General features: G+C 36.6%; 1 protein-coding gene across 2 annotated transcripts; it reads right to left on the minus strand.

Annotated features, from left to right (window-relative positions):
* Nucleotides 1–41: 41 nt before the first annotated feature.
* Nucleotides 42–13,962, minus strand: LOC123867785. Of its 2 annotated transcripts, XM_045910051.1 has the most exons (6): nucleotides 13,516–13,962; nucleotides 9,596–9,656; nucleotides 6,143–6,351; nucleotides 2,057–2,175; nucleotides 1,654–1,697; nucleotides 42–173 (listed from the first exon to the last, which is right to left on the minus strand). In XM_045910051.1, the coding sequence occupies exons 1-6, from the start codon at nucleotides 13,691–13,693 to the stop codon at nucleotides 89–91; spliced, it is 696 nt and encodes a 231-aa protein (XP_045766007.1). In that variant the 5' UTR covers nucleotides 13,694–13,962; the 3' UTR covers nucleotides 42–88. The 2 variants fall into 2 exon arrangements, with proteins under 2 accessions (XP_045766007.1, XP_045766006.1); XM_045910050.1 differs by lacking the exon at nucleotides 1,654–1,697 and having other exon boundaries at nucleotides 2,013–2,175.
* Between the last annotated feature and the right edge of the window lie 3,482 nt (nucleotides 13,963–17,444).

Below are 17,444 nucleotides of genomic sequence, written 5' to 3' on the forward strand. Positions count from 1 at the left end.
CAGTCAATTTCTCAATTCGTCGGAATATTTTTTTTTATCCTTCTCACATTTTTGCCAAAACCACTTTCCTTATGGTCGCTTAAACAGGTCAAAGATCTAGAAGGCGAGGTTTTGGCGTCACGGAGCGAGATCTTTCAGGAGTCTTCACGCCAAGTACAGTCATTTCTTCGCATCTGTAATTAAGGAACGAATTTTAAAATGGGATAAATATATTTTCAAAAAACCCACTTGGTCGGTTTTTTGAAAATAAGTTCGGTTCGGTTCGAGTCAGATTCGCGCACCGAGGGTTCTGTACTCGGGTAATTTTTCCGACATTTTGCACGATAAATCAAAAACTATTATGCAGAAAAATAAATAAAAATCTGTTTTAGAATACACAAGTAAAGCCCTTTCATATTATACCCCACTCGCTATAGTTATCTTACTTTGAAAATGGAAACGCATTTAAATTTTTTTGTAAGGTAACCACAAATTCACGGTTTTCGAATTTTTTCCTTTGCTTGTGCTATAAGACCTACCTACCTGCTAAATTTCATGATTCTAGGACCTAGGTCAAAGGGTACCCTTTAGGTCTTCTTGACAGACACGACAGACAACAAAGTGATTTTATAGGGTTTCCGTTTTCCTTTTGAGGTATACGGAACCCTGAAATGGTTCTGAGATACCTAACTAGCTTTACCCACGTTATAAATACAATTGTAATGTAAGTATGTAAAAAAACATTAGGTTATTAAACACTAAAAACAGTATATTAGGTTTTGCTGAACCGACGCGACGCGAAGCTAACGGGAGGTGGGTGGAAGACGAAGGCGAAGGATCGTATGAGATGGCGGGTTCTCAATCCTATGTCCAGCTGTGAACGAATACAGGCTGATGGATTTGTGTATTTTATTCCCTCATTTAAATTGATAGTTTGTTGATCATCATCTTTTGAAGCTAAAACTTATTAAATAATACGAAATAAAAGCTCAATAATATAATTTATCTTGAAAAATAGAATTTACTGTAAAATAGCCTCTTATAGCAAGTTGTAAGCATGCCAATTCTATCTAGATGATTGGGTCTAGATAACAAGGATCCGCTATAAAATATCCGTTTAAATATAATATGCATTGCTCGTAAACATAATACAGCATTCAGCAAGTCGTAGCGCAAGTCTATAATATTTTTGTCTGGAATTAACCTAAGAGGCTCCATTCAAGAGTATTTTAAGATGTCGAGATCAAAAGATAACAGCATAAAACTTTGAATGATAGACCCAGATAGACCTAATAATTATAATTAGTATCTTTCTGCATATAAACCTATTGTCAGCATTGTCAAATGTGTGCTCGCGCGAGGCGATCGTAGGCCATGAGTGGCATAGTGGAGAGAACCTCAGAATAAACGTAGGGGGGCGCTTCTAAAATCAATGGAGAGAACGGCACAGTGATTCGATATACATATAGCGCATACAAACCTATCGTCAGCAGATTACGCCGCATTGAAGTACACGTCAGGTATATTGGAGTCACAGAAATCCAAATAAGTATTTTATATCTATGATTGGAGTCGTACTGGCTTAGCAATGTGCTGCCCGCGCGAGGCGATTGTGAGCAACGAGTGGCGTATGGAGATAAAGGCACAGGGATTCGTAATATAGCGCATACAAACCTATCGTCAGCAGATTGCGCCGCATTGAAGTACACGTCAGGTATATTGGAGTCACAGAAATCCAAATAAGTATTTTATATCTATGATTGGAGTCGTACTGGCTTAGCAATGTGCTGCCCGCGCGAGGCGATTGTAAGCCATGAGTAGCATATGGAGAGAAAGGCACAGGGACTCGTAATATAGCGCATACAAACCTATCGTCAGCAGATTGCGCCGCATTGAAGTACACGTCAGGTATATTGGAGTCGTACTGACTTAGCAATGTGCTGCCCGCGCGAGGCGATTGTAGGCCATAAGTAGCATATGGAGAGAATGGCCACGGGAATGGCACAGGAACTCGTTATATAGCGCATACAAACCTATCGTCAGCAGATTGCGCCGCATTGAAGTACACGTCAGGTATATTGGAGTCGTGCTGACTTAGCAACGTGCTGCCCGCGCGAGGCGAATGCGGGCCGTGAGTCGCATATGGAGAGAATGGCACAGTTGCTCGCAACGCTGCCAGTACAAGCAACATTCCACCTGGAAAAATATTCCAATTTTATGCCGAATTGGAAATTCAAATTGTTAACCCCCGACCCAAAAAGAGGGGTGTTATAAGTTTGACGTGTGTATCTGTGTATCTGTGTGTCTGTGTATCTGTGTATCTGTGTATCTGTCTGTGGCATCGTAGCGCCTAAACGAATGAACCGATTTTAATTTAGTTTTTTTTGTTTGAAAGGTGGCTTGATCGAGAGTGTTCTTAGCTATAATCTAAAAAAATTGGTTCAGCCGTTTAAGAGTTATCAGCTCTTTTCTAGTTTTCTTGTAGAAAAGAAGGTTAGATAACCGTTAGGTTCATAATATTATGTCAATAGACAAATGTCAAGCTGTCAAGATGGACGTTGCCTAAATACATAGAGATAGTATATAAACAATCCTTCATCCAAGCCTAAATACAATTTATTTGAAAATGATGTTTTGGAAAACTCAAATACTTTGGATCGTCGGGGGTGTTATAAATTTTTAATTTACTCTTGTTTATCTATGTGTTTCGTTAGTTGGTACCTACCTATTGTATTTTTAAAAACTAAATAAAGAGGAATTGCTCAAATTAGTTTGTATTTTTGAGCTCACATAAGTAGCTTACTTATTTAACTTACAACAAAACTAATGTAAACCTCTTAAAAGTACTTTTACATGTAAGTTTTTCTCGCGTAAGTAGCTTACGTAATTAATTGAAAGCAAAATTACTAAGGTAATTTTTTTACCCAGATAAATGTTAACCCTTGACTGCAATCACACCTGGCGGTAAGTGATGATGCAGTCTAAGATGGAATCGGGCTAACCTGGGAGGGGTATAGCAATTTGTATTAGACTCAACCCCCATATGGTTTATAGATGGCATCGTACCTATAATACCCCTTTGGTTTCTACAAGGCATCGTAACTCGTACCAGCACGGCTTTGCTGGTAGGGTGGTAACTAGCCACGGCCGCAGCCTCCCACCAGAAAATGACACTTATGAGAGTGTTTATATTAGATAAATTTATCATAAGTTACTTACTAAGTAATTAAGCTACTTACGTGAGTAAAACTTACAGGTGTAATCATGGCCTTACCTAAGGTTGAAATCTAGGTAGGTTGACGGCACTTTCACTTTGCTTAGACTTAGACAAGTTTAAGGAAAACGAGATAGATTTATGCCAGCGGTATAACCACGTATAACACTATCGCGTTTAAATCAAAGTGCGCTCTATACATAGATCTCAGCCTTATTGATACACGGTGTAACTGAATATTATATTCACTTAGATCGTTCATTAATAAACAGCTATATTATTACCTAGCTGTCTATTTAATGGCCTCTGCACATTTCCCCCTGCAGGCGGCGTAGATAAACTTGATTTGTGAACATGTTGTGAACGTATGGAAAATGGAAATGCGATGATTTGTGAACGTACTCAATTTAAGTTTACCTTTTGGAAAAGAATAATTACTGCAGTTTCTTGTTTCTTATCGGCTCTTCTCCAACTATCCACGCGGATGAAGAAAATCTATCTACCTATCCTACAACTATTAATTAGTTACGCAAAAAAATAAAATACACATACGAACAGCTAAAATGTAACAAAGTGTAGATACCTATACCTACCATTTTTAACAAAATTGATAAGAAGATAAGAGATAATTATAATAAATTGCTGCACAAACAAAAAACTTCAGTCTCCTGCGAGCTACGATTTTGCCTTGAAATTCAATTCGGCATAATATCAAGATAAAACTCCGTAACGTAACATACGTTAACGTTTACCGTAAATTGATTTATTAAAGCCAATTTTTGATTAAAAAATTGGTTGTCTGTAAAGTCGGTTTACTGACGATAGTTGAACGTGACAACAAAGGCCGATTGTGCTTCTTTGTCGCTCGTTCCGCGCTCTCGCTTGCACTTCAAGCCTTACATGGAACGCCTCAGAGCTCGCTCTGAGGCGATCCATGCGGCGTTACCTCGGTAACGCCGCATGAGTCATGTTTTTTCGTGCGTGCAGCCGGCTCTATCGAATTATAAGACGTTGTCACGTCAAAAAGTTTTCCATATTTGTTCTCGTTTAACTCATAACATACTTAGATACTTATGCGACAAAAATTATGATGACAGCGATTTTTTAAAGTTAAACGTACTCGAATGGTTAAACATTCTAACATGACCACATCGGTCTGTTTGAATTTTTGTACGTCTGTTTGTACAGACCTATATTATCATAAACCATAATAGGTAGATAATTAAAATTTTCAGTGTTTATTTCTTTCGCATTTTATTACAACAAATAATAAAAAATTCAAAATGGCCGCCATGCAAATTTAAAACATAAATTAAAATGTAGGTACACTATGCGATGGTACAAAACCACAGTTTTACAATATACTATACAGAACCATTAGTCACTTATGTGTCTTCGTGTGCTAATCGGACTAGTACCTACCTACTTTACCGGTTTTTTTATTATTCAGCAAATGTGTGCAGGTAGATGATGAGACGATAAATAGGTAAATATCAATTTTCCTTTTCTTTTGTAGGTTAGCTATAGGTACCTACTTCTTGCAGTTTTTCAAGAATAATTATAGAAGAAGGTATTATAGCAGACTAAAATGTAAATTGAATTTTATAACAAATGTAGATAGGTAGGTACTTACAATTTTAAATAAATTAATTTGTATTCCGAATCAGTATTCTAATATAAGTAATGAATTTCGTAGTATTCTTGACCCTGAAAGTCATTAGAAATTGAAACGGAAAAATGGTGGAAATAATAAAACAGCCGGCCAAGTGCGTGTCATACTCATCGATTAAGGGTTCTGTATCTTGGAAAGAAACGTACATTAATAGTCATTTGGTTAAATTAATTTACCGCCTCCTAAATTTTTTTGTATGTAAAAAGTCGTAGCCACCTGTGCGACTAATTAACTAAGTTCGTTTGTAAAGATTTATTACTGATTGATATAAAAACTGTACTAAATGCTAAAAATGTCGGTTGAAAATGATCTCGTACGTCTCGTAGGTAACCTACATGCGAAATGAAACTTCTTTAGTATATTCATACCATATTTACTAGGGTGGCTCAAGACAATACACGGCGGAAATTTATTAATTTTCGTCAGTTTTTATTTTTGATTAATTTAACGTGATAATAACTCTAACATCCAAATACTGATTACAAAATAATTCGGTTTAGTAACAAAGAATTTAAAAAAAGCGTCCACTTTTTAAAGTTATTGAATTAATAGGTATTTTATAACCATAACGATTAAAAAAAATATAAACAAAATTCAAGGAGAAATTTTGAAGCAAAAAGCGTTATAATATCAGTTACAGTTCAGTTCATATCAGTTACCTACTTCCATAATCCGTCACAACTCACAAGATATTTTTTTAACCCCAACCCAAAAAGAGGGGTGTTATAAGTTTGACGTGTGTATCTGTGTATCTGTCTGTGGCATCGTAGCTCCTAAACTAATGAACCGATTTTAATTTAGTTTTTTTGTTTGAAAGGTGGCTTGATCGAGAGTGTTCTTAGCTATAATCCAAGGAAATCGACACAGCTGTTTGAAAATTATCAGCTCTTTTCTGGTTACTGTAATCTTCATTTGTCGGGGGTGTTAAAAATTTTTAATTTACACTTGTTTATAAATCACTTCCATGTGGTAAATACGTACCTCGTACCAGCTTTCGTACGCGGGTTTTAGTTTGATTTCAAAAAATTGGTTGTCTGTAAAGTCGGTTTACTGACGATAGTTGAACGTGACAACAAAGGCCGATTGTGCTTCTTTGTCGCTCGTTCCGCGCTCTCGCTTGCATTTCAAGCCTTACATGGAACGCCTCAGAGCGAGGTAACGCCGCATGAGTCATGTTTTTTCGTGCGTGCAGCCGGCTCTATCGAATTATAAGACGTTGTCACGTCAAAAATCTTCAGAAGAGCTTTTGACTTTTGGCGTGCGAAATAATTCCTCACCTGACACTGTAGCCAGAATGGTAAGGTTAGCGAACAGTATCGCTGTAGCCACACAGGCGTAGAACGGCGCCCGGGCTCGACCGCACGACCACCTCATGAAGTCCCAGCAACGCAGCTTCATGGAATACTCGCCGCGCCGGCACAGCAGGTCCACGAACAGTGCGACCACCCACATCGTCTCCAGCAAGAAGATTAGTACCGCACCCACACTGCACAAAAGAATTCAAGTTTTTAGGGTTCCGTACCTCAAAAGGAAAAACGGAACCCTTATAGGATCACTTTGTTGTCTGTCTGTCTGTCTGTCTGTCCGTCCGTCTGTCAAGAATACCTATAAGGTACTTCCCGTTGACCTACAATCATGAAATTTGGCAGGTAGGTATGTATTACAGCATAAGTAGGTAAAGGATGAAAACCGTGAATTTGTGGTTACATTTAAAAAAAATGTATTTAAATTCTCAAAGTAAGATAATAAATTATACCAAGTGTAGTATCATATGAAAAGTCTTTACCTGTACATTCTAAAAAAGATTTTTATTTATTTTTATGCTCAATAGTTTTTGATTTATCGTACAAAATGTCGAAAAAAATACCCGAGTACGGAACCCTCAGTGCGCCAGTCAGACTCGCACTTGGCCGATTTTTTAGAAAAATGTCCAAGATACCAAAAACCCATTTCTCAGAAGTAGAGGCATTCTCAAGGGTTAACGGTCTGGTCTAAATGGCTGCATCTATCTAGGCTTGAGTGCCCACTCTCGTCGAGCGAGGCAGGGCGCGGCGTGCAGCATTCGTCTCAACTCTCAATAGACACTAGACAATTCCTACCAGTAACAGGATTTCTAACGACGACGCAAGCACGCAACTATCTTAGTCTTTAAATTTTTACCCGACTGCGGCAAAGCCAAAAGGAAGGATTATGATTTTAGCAGTCTATGTATGTATGTGTGTATGTTTGTATCCAGATTCTGTGTGTTCCACCGTAGCGCCTAAACTACTAGGCCGATTTTTATAAGTGAGGTGTCAATTGTTCCGTCGTAAAGGTCCGGGTGACATAGGCTACATTTTATACGAAAAAAATTGACCTAACGGATGTTACATGAAAAAAGTGGGGGTCTCCAAAATTTTTTTTGCTATTGTATCGAGTGGGGTGAAATGGAAGAGAGAATTCTGAGTTCATAAATATAAATGTACTACAACTTTAAAATATACCAAGCGACAGAAAAACAATTTTACTATAATATTTTATTAAGACGATTGCAGTCGGGTTTTAGTTTTCAGCTTTATTTTGTTCAATTAAAGATAGTTGAGTCCTTGATTTGTATACTAGATAATGCCCGCGACTTCAATTATGGTTTTTGGAAAATCCCACGGAAACTCTTTGCTTTTCCGGGATAAAAAAATTCCTATGTCAATTTCTAGGACGCAAGCTACCTCCTCGGAACCCATAAAAATCGGTTAAACGGATGAACCTTTAAGAAACTCGTGGGAACTCTTTGATTTCCGGGATAAAAAGTAGTCTATATCCGTTCCCGGGATGTAAGCTAACTCACCTACCTTTCATCAAAACCGGTTAAATTGTTGGGCCGTGAAAAGCTAGCAGACAGACAGACACACTTTCGCATTTATAATATTAGAAGTATGAATTTAAACGGTAACCCAAAGATCCGTTGTGTGCTCTGGCCTTTATAGTGAATTCCTTGAATTAATTTTCTGAGAAGGATTCGCAATCAAATTTTCTTGGTTTCTTTTCATCGGCATGATTTGATACCTACATAAGTGTACATCTAAGTAAGTTTGTCCCTAATGCTTTTATGCATTAGGGACAAAGAGATCGTTTCTTTATAATTTTGTTATGAACTTATGGTCCCAGCAGGCGCATTATGTAAAAAGTATTTCATTTATAATAATCGGATTTAAAAATGACTGATCAAGTGCCTCTCAGATGTGTACTGTAGGCATCCTTTGGTTACGGAACCCTAAACAGGTGGAAAAAAACCGGCCAAGTGCGAGTCAGACTCGCCTACTGAGGGTTCCGTACTCGGGTATTTTTCCAACATTTTGCACGATAAATCAAAAACTATTGTACATAAAAATAAATAAAAATCTGTTTCAGAATGTACAGGTAAGGCCCTTTCATATAATACCCCACTTGGTATAGTTATCTTACTTTGAAAATTGAAATACATTTTATTTATTTTTAAATGATGTAACCACAAATTCACGGTTTTCAGATTTATTCCTGTACTTGTGCTATAAGACCTACCTACCTGCCAAATTTCATGATTCTAGGTCAACGGGAAGGACCCTATAGGTTTCTTGACAGACACGACAGACAGACAGACAGACAACGAAGTGATCCTATAAGGGTTCCGTTTTCCTTTTGAGGTACGGAACCCTAAAAAGAATTATTCTCTTACGGACGAACGGACAGCGGAGGCTCAGTAATAGGATCCCGTTGGCATCTTTCGGGTACGGAACCCTAATAAAAAAGTCTGAATAAAGAATTCTCTTTTGAAGAAAGATGCGTAAAGGACATGTAACGTGGTGTAAACAGCCTCTCGGCCTCCTTTGCAAGTCTTCTCATCAAATATAAGCGTTACGCATTTATTATTATTATCTCGCTACTCTGACTTGTTTATAACCTGAAGGATATTTTCTGATTTGTTATTTTAAATTGGTATGTAACTAAGAATAAGTTTAACCTACCGACCTACTCATTCCCTGCAAAGTAAAATTAACCAAGTTATACCTAGATCACTTTTTATTATAATTAACCTACCCCTATTCTTTTGACGATTTAAAAACACTTGTAAAAGTATATGTGAAAACTAGCTGATGCCCGCGACTTCGTTCGCGTGGATGTAGTTTTTTAAAAATCCCGTGGGAACTCTTTGATTTTCCTGGATAAAAAGTAGCCTATGTGCTAATCCAGAGTATAATCTATCTCCATTCTAAATTTCAGCCCAATCCGTCCAGTAGTTTTAGCGTGAAGGAGTAACAAACACACACACACTCACACACACACAAACTTTCGCCTTTATAATATTAGTGTGATTTTGAACAAAAACTAAGAACGGCCAAGTGCGAGTCAGACTCGCGCACCGAGGGTTCCGTACTCGGGTATTTTTTCCGACATTTTGGACGATAAATCAAAAACTATTATGCATAAAAATAAATGCCCTATAGGTTTTCTTGACAGACACGACAGACGGACAGACAGGCAGGCAACAAAGTGATCCTATAAGCTTTCCGTTTTTCCTTTTGAGGTACGGAACTAAATACGGACCGAATTGAGAACAACCTCCTTTTTGGAAGTCGGTTGAAATAAAAGTTGAGTCGGCAGCCTGTGTAATCGAGCTATTAATAAGTAGGAAACTTATGCTTATACCTAGTAAACATAATTTAATAAAATTATACTATTAGTTGTAGGTGTAAAGATTACTCCTACCTACTTACATCAAACCGGGAGCAACTTCGTAGTCCAAAACCATAAGTTGAGCACCTGCACCACTCATCACTGGGAACAAAAAATCTCCCATTACTTACTTATTTTTATTAATTTTATTATTATTACGGTTCCGTACCCGACGGGTGCCAACGGGACGGTATTCTCCGCTGTCCGTCCGTCTGTCTGTCAACGCGCTGTACCTATCTCGTGAACCGTAACAATTTTCACCCAAAATAATATGTTGTTCATAATTTATGCGGATTACGGCCCCAAAAGAACGAGGCCCGACTCGCGCTTGGCTGATTTTTGTACTAATAATCCGTTTTTACCTATGTAGGTATTTTGGGGTATAAGTAATTTAAATAAAACTTGGTATTATACAGCTTCCAGGTTAGTCCGCCTCGAGTATAGGAATGGTATAGCGTAGCCTCCTTTATAGATAGGTAATATCTATTGTAACTTACCACAAGGTCAGGTCACACTCAAGACCTATTCTTAAAAATATATTATAACGTAGGAATCTACTCCATTGTAGTTACCCGATACCTAGGTATAGGTAACCGACTTGGTACCTGCTATAATACCTAGGTAGCTATAAAATTAATTATCTTTACCTATAACAAGATACCTATTTATTGTTTCGTTACTTTGTGTTAAGTGCTAATGACAGTTTATTGCACTTAAATTGCACATAAGTACCTACCTATAGGTACTTATAGGTACTTTTAGTACCTACCTATAGGTACTTATGTATCTATTTGTGTAAAAAGTGATATTTTCAAGGACAACCCCATAAAGGTACTTGTGGCTGTATAGCTGGTACTACGTAGCTGACTCACCTCAAATCGGTTAACTCGGGTAAATTATAAATGAAAATGATTTACGATAAAGAGAAAAAATAAATGCAAAATCGAATCCGGAACATCCCAATAGCCACAGTAGCTGGTAAAGGAGGGCCCCTTTTTTTACAGCAAAGAACTTGCTCATTATACGATAATAATATAAAAAGTAGGTATTGAATTTAAACAAATATCAGAAACGTAGCAATACCCGATCTCTGACAAGTTTAATTCTCACTAAATTCGAAAATTAACAAAAAAAATGGAATTTAATCGTAGAACATATTATTATTACTTATATTAAGTGCAATCGAAGCGAGCGCAAAAATTTTATTCCTTTACTTACTTACCTAACTGTACAGGAGAAGATCCTGTATGTGTGTAATCATAACATTTTCGATTGTTAATTTTTATGGAGGCCTCGAACATCAAACTTGTTCTTATTTACTGGACTTTATTTGGGATTTCACTAAAGGACTTATCAAGATTTGGAGGCCTCAAGGCTGTGCTCAAGGCCCGAGGCTGACCAGTGACCGAACTATGCCTATAATTATTGTTAACCGCCCAGTAGTCAGCCTTTATAGACAATTATTATCCTATACAAACAGGCCAAGTGCGAGTCAGACTCGCGCACTCTGGGTTCCGTGCTCGGGTATTTTTTCCAACATTTTACAAGATAAATCAAAAACTATCACACTAATATTATAAAGGCGAAAGTTTGTATGTGTGTGTGTGTGTGTGTGTGTGTGTGTATGTTTGTTACTTCATCACGCAAAAACTACTGGACGGATTTGGCTGAAATTTGGAATGGAGATAGGTAATATCCTGGATTAGCACATATGCTACTTTTTATCCCGGAAAATCAAAGAGTTCCCACGGGATTTCAAAAAACCTAAATCCACGCGGGCGAAGTCGCGGGCATCGGCTAGTTATAAATAAAAATAAATAAAAATCTGTTTTAGAAGGTAAAGCCCTTTCATATGATACCCCACTTGGTATAGTTAGCTTACTTTGAAAATTGAAACACATTTTAATTTTTTTAATGATGTAACCACACATTCGCGGTTTTCAGAATTTATTCCTGTACTTGTGCACCTACCTGCCAAAGATCCTAGGTCAACGGGAAGTACCCTATAGGATTCTTGACAGATACGTCAGACGGACGGACGGACAGACAGGCAGACAGACAGACAACAAAGTTATCCTATAAGGGTTCCGTTTTTCCTTTTGAGGTATGGAACCCTACTAAATAGGTTTTAATTAGTTTACACAGCAATTTTTTACCGAATACATTTGACTAAGAATATTGAATTAAATAGGTAGATAGTAGATACTCTGTGTCTAATAAATTATTAATTATTATTATTGAAAACAGTTAAAATAGTTCAAGTCTTATAAATTTTAATTTACCTTGAAATAAGTCATCAAACATCCAACGAATTACTTAAATACTTAACTAGTTTATCTCAAGGTAAATTAACTGAACCAGGAATTGAACCCGATAAGTATCTACCAGTTCTTGGGTAATGGGTAGGTAGGTATAATTTATAGTAAGTATAGGTATAGTCCGAAATTCCGTACAAACATTTTATTTTTATTGTAATTTTATGATTGAATCTTTATTAATTACCTAGTAGGTAATTATAATAATGTTATATAGATTGTACGCTATTATCACGTATTTAGTCAACGTAAGCCCGACTAGTGTCGAACCCGTTTGAGACTCAACCGCGACGTGCAGCGATCTGAGTCCCTATGAAAAAGGACCCCGGATGGGTTCGAAGTTCGAACCTAGTCGGGCTTACGTCGACTAAACACGTTAGTATAGCCGAAACAATCTATAGGACTTGGATAATGGTAATCACTCACGATAGTTTAAGATGGATGCGACTGGTCTGCCCGCGAAATTCAAAAATTAAGTTTTTCGCAATTTGTTAACTAATACGACAATGTAGGCTTATGGCATTTTAATTGCGCCAATGGAAATATCATCCTCACAAGTTTATATAATAATCTTTACTTGAAAGTTGAATGAAAAAGAATGTTAAAAAAATTAACCCATAGATACTACGTGAAAGTGTGTACAGAGTATGTCTGCCTGCCTGTCTGTAATTTTTTCACGGCCTATCTGTTAAACAAACCGATTAAGCCGTACATGGCTGTACAGAAATAACTTGCGTCCCGACAAGTTATTTTCATGCCGGAAAATCAAAGATTTCCCACTGGATTCGAAAAAATTAAATCCACGCGGATAAAGTCGTGGAGCATTAGTACTCATAGATACTACCTACCCAATTAGCCATAGATATTCCTACTAAAAGTCGTGATAGCTTAGTGATTAAGATGTCCGCCTCCTAATCGGGAGGTCGAGGTTTCGATCCCGGGCATGCACATCTAACTTTTTGCCGGTGAATGAAATCATTGTGAGGAAACATGCATGCTAGAGAGTTCTCAATAATGTTTTCAATGGTGTGCGACGTCTGCCAAACCGCACTTGACTAGCGTAGCGGACTATGACCTAAAACCCTTGTCTTTCTGAGAGGATACCCGTGCTGAGTACCTACCCTGTCGACCGGCGATGTTTCGATGATGATGGTGAAATACCTGGGTAGGTACCACCCACAGTTCAATAAATTAAGTACCTATCCTAGTAAACAATACCCGGCTGAGTTTGTTGTGGGCTCTTCTCAGACTTGGGCGCGTTTGGAACCCTCGTAGCTTTAGTTTTAAGTTACGTAATTAATTATCACCACTATATCGTGCAAAAACAATTTCGACCATCAAAAGAAGTACAATTGTACCTACTTTGAATAAATGATTTTGACTTTTTATCTAATAACTGAAACTAGAAGATAGTGAGGTGATAATAATAAGTGTCAATCAATCAAACGCTCATCCTGTTTGCGTCCAGTGCTGGACATAGGCCCTACCAAGAGCGCGCCACCACACACGATCCTCCGCCTTCCTCATCCACCCACTTCCCGCTATCCTCTTAAGGTCGCCAGTCCAGCGGGTCGGAGGTCGTCCAACACTGCGCTTGCTGATACGTGTACCTAACCAAATCCTTATTGGAGTTAAGTAAAACTTACCTATAGCCGTTATGAGTCCCCATAATCTGGCAATGGGCTGCAATAAATCCCACAACCTGGACTCTAAAGTCTTCTTAGGCACGGGTCTGTTTACAGGTGGAATTCTTTTATTTGCACTCGGAGGCGGACTAGGCCCAGTTTCCTGGGCGGCCTGGTTTATATCGACGGCCACACTCATCTTGTTACTTCATTTTAGCTGATTAAATTAAACGTACTCCGAAATCGCGACAAAAATTCAAATAAATAGCTAGATATCTATCAAGGTTTCCTTTACGGTCCAAATGCTTTACACGCATCAAATTTATTACACACTCGACCGATGATAATAACACTGCGAACGTAATAATAAAACGTAATAATGCCAGCACTTAATGTTTTTTTTTAATTTTAAGCAGGTAGGTACCTACCTACTATTATTTATTCACTTTTTTATTTGAGCGATAGATAAGTAGGTACATTTAATTACAATAAAATTAGATCAGGGTTGAAATGTTTTCATTTTTTATTTAAATATTATGTTATTCACTTTATTTATTTAGATAGAAATTGATTAAAATGACAAAAAATTATTCAATGAATTATTTACTAATAGATTTTGTTTGTATGGGAAAGCGCATCTGCTTTTATCCTGGCTCCATGCCAGTACATAAATATAACACCTTGAAACACTTCTTGTAAACACAACAGTTACATTATTATTACTTTTTTTTAATAAATTTTACTTTAAAACTCACAAAAAACTACATGAAACTAGCTCGAAAGAAAAATGCAGCGCCTCGATGTATGCGCCTATTCGCATGGACGCACGATATCACTCTGGGAGTCTGGCTGAAAGTTACAGCCCGACTGATCTGCGGTTTTTAGATGAAGAAATACATCATGTGAAATGAACGCCCAAGAAACACGTCTTTATTACTGAATAAATTTAATGACTTGTAGATAGTATTTATGTTGGTACGCGTACGGTATGCAGCTGTCCTCGTGCGTAGTTAACGGAATTGGAAGGCCAACCTTTTGATTTTGTTTATAAACTTTACCTCTATAGCATATTAATGTATCTTAACACGAAAATCCCACATTATCCTTTTAATTTTATACCGGTCTAATAGCCGCTTTGAAATTCAATGTACCTAATTCATCATCAATAATGAACTCATCGCCGTGCCGGCTCACTACTGACCACGGTCCTTTCTCAGAATCAGAAGGGTCTCTAGGCCATAGTCTGCCACACTGGCCCAGTGCGGATTGGCAGATTGGACATACTTACCTATATAATTTATTATGTACATAAAATCATGTTAACTCTGGATAAAATAGCTCGCTAATGGTGAATAATTATTAAAATCGGTTCAGTAGATAGTTTCAGAGTTTATAGATTACAAACAAACACGCCTTTCCTCTCTAACATTAGAAGAATAGATATTTTTATTACAACTTAGACTGATAGCATTGTGCTATGTAATAGGATAAAAACAAACAGTCTACCCTCATGCGATCAGTTTCATTCACTATTTTTATATTGTAGGAAAGGGTACATATCACGATTAATTAATTAATTAATTTATTTTTGGTGTTTTTAACTTGCGATATTATCCGTTACCCGACGGTTATCTACAATATAAAATGTCGTTAAACCACGAAATAAGCTAGGTACCTACTTTTCTATGTTTGTTACGTAATACCTATTAATTCATTACAGGAATTATTGAAATTATTGAATTCAGGCTTTTTTCCTTCAGTTTTTGGACCTAACTAGAATCCAGAGCCACATAAATTAACGGCGCGCACCTCAGACAAACGTGCGCTTTCCATTTATAAAGTAGATACTCTGTGGCGTGCGCACAGCTCTAATGCTCTGATTTCTGGTGTGCAAGATATTTGAATTGATTTTGGTAATTCTACCGAGTGATAAAAATAAAAAAATAAAATTTTATTTAACAATATCAACTTTTTGTTGGGTTATTATGACAAGTTTTAATGTAATAATCATCTAAAAAATTGAAACAGAGATCAATAACAATAATATTTTTAAATAATCGCATATTTTGGTTTTTTCATATCGACAGGAGTGACATAAATTTCGCCATGAGTGACTGGAATTTTCTTAAAATTACAAATTTATGTAAGAATGCGAAAAAAAAAATAACCAGGCTTAATTGTTTTTGGTGTCAACAGTCTTAATATGTCAATTTCAGGAAGTGAAATTTAGTTAAAAACTATTAAAAAAAATCAACAAACATGTTCTACAGAAATGACGTACTTAAACATAAGATTCCTGTAGAATAAGATCCTGAAAATAGAATCATTACAAATTATCATTTTCTTCGTCTGGCGAAGCAAAAAAAGTTTTTAAAACATGTTTTATGACATTATCGAACGTATCATACTAATTATATTTTATTTTTTGGTTTGCATTTTCCAGTTTGAAAAATATCAGAAGTACCCTCACATCCAAAGGTTGATCTGTAAAAAATTTCAACCCTAGACGTCCGCGTCACGCCCCATAGCGACAGCTATTGGGTTCCTGTATATTCCTATATTATGATTGGTTCTGTAGATACCAGCTGTCAATGGGTTGGTTTCGTTAAATCAAGTCAGTCTTCAATTTTTTTTGGGAGTAAAGTAAATAAGCCTAATTTTGTAATGCTAGCTTAATTTTCTTAGCTTAAGAAGCTCTAATTTCAGTGTTCATCTATTTTTGTCTGCAAGACTTTGATCTAAGGAAAATCTAGAAAATACTGTAGATATTTGTGAAACTGGACTTGAAGGAGAATTATCTTCTTTTCAATCCTTATACACGCTCTGGCCAACTCTTTCTTATTGTTTTTGTGCTCTTGGTGTGTAGTCTTTAATTGATTTTATTTTCCCAGCTTCTTAATAGTTTTTTTAATATCTTTCTCTATATTTTCGATGTGCTCCTTCCGGTCCAGCTTTGGTCATTTTTTGTCTCTTTTTCGGTATCCAAGCCTTATTTTGTTCTTCCAAAACGTTACTCTTTTTCCATATCTTTCTTTTTCCAATCGCGTTTTGCTTGATATGCCTGAAAAAACTACCAAAAAGAGCCATGCTTATTATTCCTGTAGAAAACAAGTCACTTCTGTCGAAAATAATAATAATAAAGCTAGCAGTACAATATCTAAAACCAGTTCATAATAAAAAACAGCATTCTGCATTAGTTAAATTAAAATAGTTATAAATTTGTATTTGTACACAGAAGATAAAATATATTAGAATAATAAGTAAATTATCATTTCTGTAGAAATATCTCACTTCTGGAGAAAGCTATATCAACAGAAGTGAATTCTACAGAAGTGGCGTTTTAACTTAAAAATATGTTTTCGGTGCAAAATTTTAAGTTATGAAAACAAGATTCACTCGATTATATTAATTAATCAGCTTATTAATAAGGCCCTAAGCAAATCATATTTTTAAATTGTTTACTTACTTTTTTAGACACCGGCTGACTAGACACCGTAACAGGCTTGCGACTCCTACGCTCCGTCTCAGGAAGGTCCAAAAGTCATTTGTGGGAATGGGTATAATCTTCTATAACAAAATTCCTCAGTCAATTTTGGACTTGCCTTTACACAGGTTCAAAAAATCTATTAAAAATATGCTCTTGAGAAAAGCATATTATACTATCGAAGATTATGTAAATGATAAAAAAGCGTGGATTTAAACTTCGATTCGCTCCAGCAATGCGCAGGACTTCAATTGCTTTTATACATGGCATAATATTGTATATCAAATCTTTGAAAAGAGCAACCGCCGAGTTTCTTGCTGGTTCTTCTCGGTAGGAAAGGCATTCCGAACCAGTGGTAGATGCTTTTGACGATTCGAAAGAACTTGTAAAAGTCTAATTGAATAAAAACATTTTGAATTTGAATTTGAATTTGAATTTTTTATTGAGTACAGAAATGAGACTTCAA

The sequence above is a fragment of the Maniola jurtina genome, chromosome 8 (genome assembly GCF_905333055.1).
Source record: "Maniola jurtina chromosome 8, ilManJurt1.1, whole genome shotgun sequence".
Lineage (NCBI taxonomy): Eukaryota > Metazoa > Arthropoda > Insecta > Lepidoptera > Nymphalidae > Maniola > Maniola jurtina.

Excerpts from the sequence above, each read along its gene's own strand:
- LOC123867785 (XM_045910051.1), bottom strand. The coding sequence starts at position 13,693 with ATGAGTGTGGCCGTCGATATAAACCAGGCCGCCCAGGAAACTGGGCCT. Across the intron at positions 6,352-9,595 it reads GAAGTTGCTCCCGGTTTGAT|TGTGGGTGCGGTACTAATCT; the intron begins GTAAGTAGGTAG and ends TCTTTTGTGCAG. Across the intron at positions 174-1,653 it reads GCGCAATCTGCTGACGATAG|ATGCGAAGAAATGACTGTAC; the intron begins GTTTGTATGCGC and ends CCTTAATTACAG.